Genomic DNA, 11,811 nt, shown 5'->3' on the forward strand with positions numbered 1-11,811 from the left:
CCTTTATTAGTATATAAGTGCTTTGTTAGTAATTCTATCTCTCGAAGTGGAGTCGAAAGAGATGAGTTTTCAGTCGCATCAAAAAGTCAGTAAGACCATTTCAATCAGGAGAGACTTCATTTTGTTTAAAGAACATTTATTGACACATGTCATATGATAAATGTTAAGTCTTTGGCGATTAGACCCCGATCCTGAAATGGTATATCTAAAGGGGGAAATGCAGCCGTGAGCATATANTGGCACTGGATGTGATGAAAGGAGGTGGATGGGGAGGAGGCGGGCGGCAGCATGAACGCCTGAAATCACAGCTGACTGCAGGAGAGAGGAGAACCATTTTAAAGTTTGGCTGCAGCACGCTGATTGGCTGCTGAGATTGAGGTGGATGTAATAATAGGTTAACAGAAAACCTGTGATGAGCTGATTATAAGCAGCTGCGGAGTGAATGAATACCAGTCTTCCTGAAAGAACTTACGCTGAGCTTCATTTAATGTGATGTAATGTTTGTCTCGAACTTTCTGTGTGTGTGTGTGTGTGTGTGTGTGTGTGTGTGTGTGTGTGTGTGTGTGTGTGTGTGTGTGTGTGTGTGTGTGTGTGTCCTCAGGGAGACTCAGGAGGCCCGTTGGTGTGTCTGGAGCGAGGCCGCCGCTGGTTCCTGGCGGGGATCGTGAGCTGGGGCGAGGGCTGCGCGCGGCAGAACCGTCCCGGCGTCTACACCCAGGTGGTGAAGTTCACCGCCTGGATCCACCAGCAGACTAAAGGACAGGTGTGACTGAACACCACACTGACATGAAGAATAAAACAAACAGTCTTAACACACAGGACAGAGGTCTCAGACCTGGAGTCCATCTTCAGACGGTTGTCGTGATTTCACGGCAACACATTCAGTCCGTTTTTGGGAGCGTGTCCATGGCAACGGGCCAGCACGGGCCATCCTCTCTGCTCAAACAACCAGCTTCCTCAAAATTGACATCGGCTATGGCAAAAATAGGTAACCTGTTTATTTTTACTTGATTATGGGTCGTTTAGCATAAATGGAAGAATTCATTTGAAGGAAAAACCCCAACCGCACTCTGTTAAAGTATCCTATACACTAAGCTTCTTTAATGTAAACTAACTGATCTGTGGGTCAATATTTAATTCTTAAGTCAGGCCAAAGTATGATAACTAGCCAGGTTATCTTGTGCATATAAATGTAGCTGAGTACTTCCTGTATTCCCTGTCACAGCGATGGTTCACTATAGTGTCCGATCAGGTGTTGCCAACAACAATCACTGTGGAAAGAGTTCTCTCCGGACACACACATGTAACCGTATATTTCTCATCTACATTCGTCCATGTACTGTATGTGTGTGTTCATGTTTGTGGTTATTGTACTGTACTGTATGTATGTGCATTTCATGAGTTGAGTCGTAGCATTATGTCCAATATATTCTGTAATGGTAGAGAAGTGAATAATCCCTCAATAGGAGGTGATAATATATTTTGCATTTCAGTTTGATTTAATTTATCTTTACGGTGCCTCCTTTATACTTTATGCTCCGTGAACAGCGTGACGCCTACTCCCCTTTAAACTCTGATGCTGCCTTAAGATTCAGATCAATATAAGATCATTTTATACCAATATTTTCTACGCAGACGCACATGCATGTTCCTGTTCCTCCCATCAGCACACATCACCACCCTGTGGCCAATCAATGCACACAATTTTTTATTTCATGTCCTGAGGGAATAATGCATTTTACACCCAAAGGATGTAGGGTTTGAATCATTGATAAGGATACCAGATAATATGCTTTTACATTAAAGAAACCATTTCCAATGCAGCAGGTCTCGACAAAACTGTTTTAATTATTGCTGCAATTTTCTTATTACCTATATACTGTTTTGTCTTTAAGTAATTTCCACAAGTGAAATTAGGTTTTATATAATGTTCTTCATCTAAACTATTGATTCATTGCCTCATTTGTTGTTGGTGCTTTTGACTGAAAGGTGTTCAATATGACTCACCTGTACAGCACAATCGTTTTTACTCTGCACTATCACTAATAGTATAACATGTATTGTAAGCAGGAAGTCACATTCAAATACCTGTCTGAGTAACTGTTTTCCGAGTTGCGTAAAGCGTTGCTATTCTGAGGTTAACACTTCTTTATTTACTTTAAAACTAAAATAGATCACCATTTCGCAATATCGTCAAGATGAGGAACCGACCGTGTTCTCCGGTGCCTACGTGCTGATCATCCCGTTTACCAATCCAGAGTGCAAACCCTGGTCGCCTGTACCCATCCTCCTGGTGGTGCGTAATTCTACTCTTCTGGAAATAACAAAACATGCAGATTATGAGAAAGGAAATTAAATGTTAATGTCTAAAATAATGCCTAGGAATTTGACTAAAAGAAAGAGTTGTTTTTTTTCACCATTTGATTTAATTTACAACTCACTGGTCGATTGCTTGATCACTGGGGAGAGCTAAAAGGGGGACTGCTCTTACGCGCCTTGGGTGTGTCAATGGACGTCACGGAAGTCCGCTATCCGGTGGCTGCACTGTGGGAACTGTATATATCCGCGCCACTATCCAAAACGATGGGAAAAAGTTGCACTGGAGTTCAAGCGTGGTGTCCTGTTGCGTGATCTCCCGCAGCTATCCTCAGGAAACCAACCATCTCCATTCACTGACCATCAGTGCGCTGAGTTACTCTGGAGGGGCAAACACATCAGCAGGAATAAAACTCCTTCCATCATTTACATTTGAAACCTCGCTCGCTGCTCGGGAGTCACCAGAGATGATGAACCTTATCCTCATCTGCCTGCTATGTGGATTGTATGGAGTGCTTGCAAAAGGTGAGTAACAAGTGTTCAGTTAGAGATCACCTGCTGTATCAACGAGGTAGTGTTCACATGATTTATGTAGTATTTTAATTCACAGGCAAATGTTTGTTAGTTTTGCTACAAATGTTAAGCATGTCGGAAAGTGCATTTTACGCACGACTTTTATTATTTACCATAAGCTGGAGAGTCCTGGGTAATAATGCATCTTGACGCTCTTTCAAAACCGTTATACATTCAGTCTTCACTTTGGAGGAATACAATAGACGCGCAGATGCGCCACTTTATGGCTCATTTATTGGTCAATTAAGCCGCCGGTGCGGTCGTGTGTCTGGGGCAGTCCGGCTTGTAAAGCTCTATTAGTGCCGAGTGCAGTGGGGGAGATAAGCGCTATCCTGCGGGACACTTGTTTGGATAGTGCGGACCCCTTTGGCCCGGCTCCTTGTGCGCTTGGCCCCGGTTGAATGGACACACGCAGGGCGTTGTTTCCTGAGACTGATGAGTTTCTCTAATGAAAAGTTCAGATTTAACAGAGCGAGGGGTCATGACCAGTATGAGGAAAATATCCAGTGAGCAGGATCAGGGGTTAATGTCTGCTTATTGCTCAAACCCTCCCAATCTGTGCTGTTATTCATTACTTCAATTATTCTCAAAGAAAAAAAAGTTCATATAATTGATCATGTAGACTATATAGACTGTTCAGATAATCTAGTTAATCTCTTTTACTGAATTTAATATATATTTTATATTCATGACTAACACACATTGGGCAGTCATGGGTTGCAATTTTGTTAAGTCTTTTTGTTTTTTAAATACTTGTTTTAAATGTTTAGTTTATTTGAGAAGTAAAAAAACGAATCTACACAAATAACTTTGAATGGCCTTACTCTGATCGGCATTACGTATTTATAGTTAGGGATTGTTTAGTGTAATTGTTGACAATATTCTAAATTTAAAATAAATAAATGTAGTTAACAATTAGAGAGATACTGTATATCCAACATGCATAAGCATACATTCATAAAGCCTACATTTAACATAGTTACCGTCAGTTAGCTATTATATTAACCTTATAGTGTTTTAAAAAATGTAAAATACAGGTGGATATATTTTTTGAAAACAAATGTAATAAAGCCCACGCCTATGACATGATGCATAACGAATATCAAAGTCATTTGAATTATTACAACAGTAAGTATTTGGCTCAGTTCGTTCTTTTGAAATCCAGACAATTTCTCCAGAAAATGTTTTGTCTCCTTCAGTTTGAGGCGTGTCAGATCAAATGTAGTTTTATCACCCCCAAAAGTTACGAGGTGCACGTTTATTCACTGGGAGAAATCTTGAACAATCGTTTCAGAAATGTATTTAAAATCACAGTCAGTTAAAGTTTCCCATATCTAAGTGTGTGGAAACATATAGAAAATAATAGTTTTTCACTTTGCTGTGGTTTAAAATGTGTGATTTAGAAATAAAAACATCTTTCTAATGAAATCAGCAGGAAAACTGCGCTGTGTTTTCAACCCTTCACAGCTTTTTGAAAAGGCCCCAGAAGGCATGGAGGAGATCCCTCACTTCCCCTCCGTCTTCCCTTCCCCTGTTGTGTGTGTGTGTGTGTGTGTGTGTGTGTGTGTGTGTGTGTGTGTGTGTGTGTGTGTGTGTGTGTGTGTGTGTGTGTGTGTGTGTGTGTGTGTGTGTGTGTGTGTGTGTGTGTGTGTGTGTGTGCGTGCTACTCACACACTGTGAAATCCAAGGAAATGGTATAGGAAGTGCTAGCAGTGTGAGTAATGCCAGATCTGCTCAATGGGGCATCCACTGGGAACAATGAATGGTAATAATGGACGTTAGTGAAAAGCTTGCTGCCAAACAACTGATTTAATACTCAGAGCAGAGAGACAGTTGTGTTTTCAGCACTTTTCTGTGCAGTCAGAGTGAAGGACGGACTTCCCTGAACGATGTTTCCGCTGTTGTTGTGAGGAAGGAAGGGCGGACAGACAGTCGTCTTCATCTCTCATTAATAAACCTCAGCGATGGAGTGGAGAAATGCATTTATTTGATAAACAAAAAGGACACTGCTTACGCATTTCCACAACGAGTTGTCAAGTGGCCTGAGCGAGGAGATGTGCAGAGGGGTCAAAGATACCGTGTCCTGGATGGAGTACGTGCCGTGGAGCCGAGACACACCAAGACTGGTTCCGCCATCAGTCAAGAGTCCGGTTTAGTCCGGTTTGTGATGCTCAGAGCTTACAGGAACTGTCCACAATGTTTATTGGTTGTAAAGTGTTTTGTCCTCCAGGATTTCCTTGGAAAGTGGGCTCATGTAGTTAAGTGACAACACAAAGGGACTTAGAGTCTCATTCATGACGCCCAATTATATGATCAGAACATAATTGCATCTTTTAGGGTTATTAATAAACAAGACGTCCTGTTCCAATGGAGTCCGAGAACTCTAATCCCAATTTCAGAGTTTAATCAGAATCTGGTGCTTATCTTGTTTTCTGATGAACCAATCCTCCTCACATTAGAACTGCAAACAGATTACCTATACAACGTTTTGGGATTTTACCGCTACTACATGTCCTCTGATTCTAATCCTGTCTTATCTCTGCAGACAAGGCTCAGAAGGGGAAGTACAGCGTCCCGATTCTAGATGTGAAAACCCGGCAGCTGGTCCTCGACACCAACCAGACGCTACTGCTCAGCTGCAGGTGAGTTTCAGGTAGAAGGATCCAGGTCAGGAAACCCTCATATGGAAATTGGTGTAGCATTGCAACCAACATGATTGAATCAAAAACAATCCCTCCAAACATTTCCATCTTTAATCCTTAAAAACACAAAAACATGACAGAAAAGGAAGAGGAAACATCCATAGCATCCTCATGAGGTGAATGCAGATCTCAAGGTTTCAAGTTTCTTATTGTCATGTGTGCATTAGCGACAGTGTAGTTATGACAGTGAACATCTGAGGTCACAGGCTCCTCCAACAGTGCAACACAATACAACAGATAACATAGAATAGAATAGAAACAGAATAGAATAGAAACTGTGCAGAATAGTCTATATACAGTCATTGGAATATTGATATATATGAGTTGCAAACAGATGAATGTTACGTATGTTCTTTTGAATCTAAAGATTTCTGTGTGATTTCTGAGGAAACGTTCATCTTCATGTTGAGCAGGGGTCGCTGGGAGCTGGCGTGGGCCTTCCCCTCAGGTCTGCTTCGAGGCGAGGTGCAGGTGGAGGAGTTTCGCTGTGGGAGGACGGGGAAGCTGTTCTGCAGCCGTCTGACGGTGAGCAGCACCGAGACCCAGCACACCGGCCTGCTCCGCTGCAGGTACCGGCACCGGACCCGCAGGCAGACCTCCATCTACCTTTATGTCACAGGTAAGAAACTGCTGCGAGGTCCAAGAGTACAACTGGAAAACATCAAGACCCTCACTCCTTCCCCCCCCCCTTATGCTTATTGTTTATATCCCCAGGTTAAACAGGATATGGTGGGTGCTAAATACAGCCCAATGCCAGAGAGACAATTATATCTAAACACTGTTTGTCCCAGCAACACATCCTTCTAGATGACTTTGGACGCCCTCCTCCCCTGCCTCTCTCTTCTCAGTCCTACCTCCCTGTCATCTATATATAAATCCTTTTTTACTTTCGTTTACGTGCTACCTCGAGGCCAGGAATAGCCCAGCTGCTGAAAGGCTCAGGCCTGGGCAGAGTTTCCCAGGGCATCAGGCTTATCTGCTCGGCTCAGCCTTGCATGGAGCATCCTGTGCTTGGGGGAGGAGGGGAAGGGAGGGGATGTCGCTGTGTCTCTACAAGGTGGTGGCGGGGAGGTGTGTGTGTGTGTGTGTGTGTGTGTGTGTGTGTGTGTGTGTGTGTGTGTGTGTGTGTGTGTGTGTGTGTGTGTGTGTGTGTGTGTGTGTGGAGATAAGATGAAGGCTGGTGGCTCAGTGGTATCAAGGGGCAGAGGAGGCAAGATGTCTACCCGCCGCCCCGCCCTGTCCTGGAGGGTGACGCTGGCAGGCCAGGGTCGAGGGCCACGCTACTGTTCGTCCAACAGGACCCTCGGGGGCCATCAATCGCTCAGGTCACCATGTCCATTAAGCTTCAGACTTGGCCTGCGGCTCTACTCAGACGTTGCCTCCCTCCCAGAGCACTCTATTAGGGAATCAAAGCAGGAGAAGGAAGCCCTCGGTCCGCTGGTCCTTTGGGTACTTTTGTTCGAATGTTCAGAGATTTTCTTTCCTTGAATAACACCCTACGGTAACAAACAATGCAGCGAGCAACACCCACGCTGTTCAATGACACAGGACCATTACAGTAGCAGAGAGAAGGCCCAGAGAGGCCGTTTGATTGCCTCTAAACAATCTGTGTGTTTATTGTTGACCGCAGGCAGACATTTGCTGAATGGGTATTCAATGAATGGGTGTGGAGTATGTTTAGGAGTGTGTGTCTGTTTGTTTTTGTTTGTTGCTGATATTCATACTTGGAAGTGTGTGTTTGTGCTTATAGAGAGGCAGGGGATTGTTTTCTGTATGCATAGGGTCAGTTCATAGATAATGATAGGAAATCATATTCTTTCAATAAGTCAAGGAGGTCATTCTCACCCGGGATGATGGGATTTCTTTGCCCTGGGTTTTGGCTATCAGGCTCTCTTTGCCCTATCAAAAGTCAAAGTCAAGTTTATGTGAATCCTCTGTGTGTGGGATAAAAACAGAGAGATCAAAAGTGTGTTTCCCAGCCTGAAGGATGACCTACAAAAGACACTCAAAGTCCTGCCAACTTTAAACTTTAAAGATGGAAATAAGGTAGTAAAACAAAGTGCTCTGGCCAAATGTTACCAGTAAATCAAATATCCTTACTTTAAGCTTCATTGTGCTCCCAATCTTGCAGACATGCATTGACTTTAGGGGGTCGATGTTGAGGGATATTTGCTGCTCACATCCTTAAGAAAATACAAAAGCAGCATCTCTTTCCCGAAACGGCATCCGTTCCAGCATAACAAGTTTAGCAAGATTCCTAGCATTTATTTATTGTTATAGCTTGTCAGGATTGGCTGATTTTCAAATTGTATTTTTCGGTGGTACAAAAGAAGACATTTGTAAAAAGGTCAACATGAGCTCTGAGAAGCTGCAACAGGCTTGATTTATGTCATCAACTGACCCTTTTTTACTGTACCTGCGGTTGTATAGCCTAAATGATAGATCACATGAGGAATAAGGAGTGCAAGACATTTGTTTGAAGTGCTTATCATCTGTACATTATGTGTCCATGACCGCAGTGTTTGGGTTTCAGACAGCCAGCAGCCATTTGTGGACCACCCTGATATGAGCCCAGATGTGTTGTACATGAAGGACAAGCAGCCGCTGGACATCCCCTGCAGGGTCACACACCCCAACATCACCACCACGCTGGTCAAGGTCAGTGCAAGGACAATGAACCAAATAATTGGGATGTATTTTTGTATCACCACATCTACATGCATGAGTGTTCCTCCACACTTCCACCCCGCTCACATTCTCCGCACATCATCACTTCCCAGTTTTGTGGATCAGGGCTCACGAATGTACACAATGTACCGTCCCGCTGTTTCCCACCTCTCCAGATCATTCGCCACATTGTTCTTATCTTGGCAGCCTTTGCGCGGTGGTGTGTGTGTCCGCTTGTTTGTGTATGTATGCGGATATGTGTGAAAGTGTGTGCGGATATGGTTGTGAGTGTTGCTGCCTAAGTGCTGAGTGAGAGGAGGGAACAGAAGTGCAAAGAGCAGCATTTGAAGTGTTTTTGTATGTTGCTGTATGGATGTTATATGACTGTGAATGTAAGAAAACCATATATATCTACTTCAATCTGAATATACCCACTGGTCCAATATGCCGCTTCATTTACTGTCTTTTTCCGATGGAGCGGCGCCCACAGCGTCCCGTTGGCACCGTTTCTACCTCTGGAGACAGGACATGGCGTCTGGAGTGCCCCTTTGGCCCCGGTCCAGCACCACTTCCTCGCAACTCACCCTCAGCCTCTTGTAGTACGAGTCCTGGCTGCCAACTTCCCCCGCCTGATGCTTTAAACAGCTGGTTCATCCAGAGCAGGAAGCAGAGGCAGCTACTGTTGGCCCACGAGAGATCAAAGTACAGTTAATGTTCTTTAATCATGAAAACCGATTAATATTACTCAGTGTGCGTCATGAGATTATTGTGGGATAACTACAATAGAGTACTTGGAAAAGACACATATAGCTTGCACAAAACAAAAGAGAAACAAAACAAAGAGAGAGTGTGTTATGGGAGAAACCAACAGTTAATAGAGGAATTGATATATTTGAATAGAGAGATTAAAACAAAATAGTCAAATAAATGCAGCAGATATTGATACTGATTGTATTTACCTGTTATTTGAAATGAATTTTTTGTTTTTAGGGTGACTTTCAACATCTGTCCAGGGACTACAGACGAAAAATAGCCTCTAACTCTGGCGCAGTTACAGAAATGTCAATCAATGTGCACTGCAAACTATCAAATAAATATATAAATAAAATAAAAAATATATTTCATGACTTTAGGCCAGTAGTTTGGATCAACATCTAAAAAATGTCTTACAATATTTTTTGTTGGATCCTCTCTGCCCGATAAAAGTCTTCCAAACATCTCTACCTCAATATGAATGTCTGATATAAGCTTAAAGGTGGGGTAGGTAAGTTTGAGAAACCGGCTCGAGATACACTTGTTGTTATATTCCATGGGATGCTCTTAACATCCCGATAGCAATGAATATCTGAAGTGCTTAGACAAAAAATCCATAAAAAAACGTCATCTGTGGAAGAAGCCGTAGTACTGTAAAAAGCACGACCAATCATCTGAGCCGGCCCGGCTAAAATAACTAGATGGCCTACCTCATTTCATTTCATTTCAAACCTTTATTTAACCAGATGGGTCCCATTGAGATCATAGATCTCTTTTTCAAGGGAGACCTGCAGCATATAGGTTCCACATGAAACATAAAACAATAAAGGACATCATACATTATATTTACAGGATACATTTACATAGTTATAGACATTTACAAGTGCCCATAGTATCAACGAGCATTTCATTTAGCCTAGCTTTAAAAACATGCAGAGGAATGAGATTGCTCTGTTTCAATTCTTACCTGCCTGTCAGCCTTCCATGTGTGCACAAACTTATCTCGTGCCCTCATTGGTCATGTGCGCGTTCGTGTGTGTTGGAGGAGGGGCTCTGTAAGGAAGTGGCACATTTTTTCCGGCTGTGTATTTTCAAATTCTAGCGCACTCGAGCCGGTTTCTCCGAAATTACCTACCCCACCTTTTAAGGTCAAACCGGCCAATAGGTGAGACGAAATTTCACTGATCACAATGCAAGTGTGTGTCATAGTGGTGGGAAAAAGTAAAAGGATGATCCTCTGGGGAACAGGAGAGTCTGAACAGTCCATCCAATAGTTGTTTAGATATTTCAGTTGTGAATAAAGCAGGTTGATGGACTGCTACAGAACAAAAGGAAAGCTGCTAAAAAGAGAGATGAACTCATGATTTGGGATCCAGGAAGAGCAGAATTATCATCAGAACAAACCGGCATGAATCTGATGCTTCAACACTCACATGTGTTTTTATCCTGTCTCCAAACAAAAGCCTGGAACCTCAAAGGTAATAACTCTAAGAATAGCCCTCCTCCTCTTCCTTCATCTCCCTCCTCTCACCCGGTGCTGTCACATCTCTGGAGTGTTTTTTTCCTGGAGGGATTTTGCCTGGATCTCTAATATGACCCTTCTCAGCGGGAACAATACCCAGGAGGGTCTGCTCTCTGGCTGTGAAAGTGACTCTGGAGGTCAGCCTGGGGTTCCAGTCAAAATGTCTATATCCTGTAGTAACAGGATGCCATGAGAGTCACATTTCTCACTCTGACCTTCGCTGCTCCTCTGGTTTCCCCCCCTCCACCTTTGCACACTCCTACATGTAGGTTTAGAGGATGGGGGCAAGAGGGGGCACTAAGGGCGCTCAGACAGTGAGTTTCTGAGGAGGAGCGAAGTGGCGTCTGCTCACTCTGGGAGGGGGGGACATCAGCCCGTTCACACTGCGGGTCTGCAGGGAGGGAAATGGGTGTGATGGTGGTGGGGCTCTACCTGTTCCCTTGAGAGTGGGTGGGAGGCTTCCACCGTGTCACAGAAACTCTAGTAAACATTTCCTTGAGGCTGCCTCCAAAAAAACAACAAGGTTACACAAGTGTCCATGTCAGGGCAGCCAAGTGTTATAAAACCTGGGAGGGTCTATAGTAAATGTGACGCTGTGTTATCCTATTTGTATATGATTTTTAAAAGTGTGTGATTCCCGCTGTCATGTTTGTGTCATGGAGCAATATTTGATAGTTGTTGTCTTCTCCCCTTACAGTACCCAAACCTCAGCTTGAGTCCAGACCACAGGGTCATTTTATGGAACAGCAAGAAAGGCTTCACCATCCGAACCCCCACCTTCTACTACATCGGCCTCTTCTACTGCCAGACCGTCACTGAGGGCGTCACACACGTGTCCCGTAAATACTTCATATACAGACCAGGTGAGGAGCAGTGCATGGATTCACTTTGGATTCAAACTCATATGTGTGTCTCAAACATATAATTAAAGGTCCCCTATTTTACTGTTTTTCATCAATATATTATAGCTCTCAGATATATACAAAACCTGTCTCTGAAGTGTTTGGCTTCAAACACCAAACAGATCATTGCAGCATCCCATAATCCTCTCTGTTTCAGCCCTGTTTCCAAAGTGCTGATTATCTGTCTGTTACTTTAGATGAATATAAGGAGCCACTCCCCACGCGCCTCTGAGAGATATTTGGTTAAAAAGAACAAAACAGCCGCTTTCACACCAAGTACTTTGCCTTACTTAGTTCCCAGCACTTAGTTCCCAGCACTTAGTGTCCCGATGGAACTAAGTACAGATCGCGTTCACACCGGAATAAGTCCCTGAGG

The 11,811-nt window shown here is 43.5% G+C and overlaps 2 protein-coding genes across 2 annotated transcripts in view; both read left to right on the forward strand.

Annotated features, from left to right (window-relative positions):
- LOC104963510 (transmembrane serine protease 7) overlaps positions 1-1,813 on the forward strand; it is a 20,223-nt gene extending 18,410 nt beyond the window's left edge. Inside the window, exon 38 of the mRNA XM_010792109.1 lies at positions 602-1,813. Coding sequence (XP_010790411.1) covers positions 602-769 — 168 coding nt within the window. The 3' untranslated portion in view covers positions 770-1,813. The remainder of the gene's footprint in view (positions 1-601) is intronic.
- A 644-nt stretch (positions 1,814-2,457) lies between these two features.
- Positions 2,458-11,811, forward strand: part of LOC104963511 (vascular endothelial growth factor receptor 1-like) — a 14,275-nt gene continuing 4,921 nt past the window's right edge. Inside the window, exons 1-5 of the mRNA XM_010792110.1 lie at positions 2,458-2,841; positions 5,435-5,531; positions 6,005-6,210; positions 8,125-8,249; positions 11,231-11,443. Coding sequence (XP_010790412.1) covers positions 2,784-2,841; positions 5,435-5,531; positions 6,005-6,210; positions 8,125-8,249; positions 11,231-11,443 — 699 coding nt within the window. The 5' untranslated portion in view covers positions 2,458-2,783. The remainder of the gene's footprint in view (positions 2,842-5,434; positions 5,532-6,004; positions 6,211-8,124; positions 8,250-11,230; positions 11,444-11,811) is intronic.

This window comes from Notothenia coriiceps, unplaced genomic scaffold, assembly GCF_000735185.1.
Source record: "Notothenia coriiceps isolate Sejong01 unplaced genomic scaffold, NC01 NC01_scaffold00036305, whole genome shotgun sequence".
Taxonomy (NCBI): Eukaryota; Metazoa; Chordata; class Actinopteri; order Perciformes; family Nototheniidae; genus Notothenia; species Notothenia coriiceps.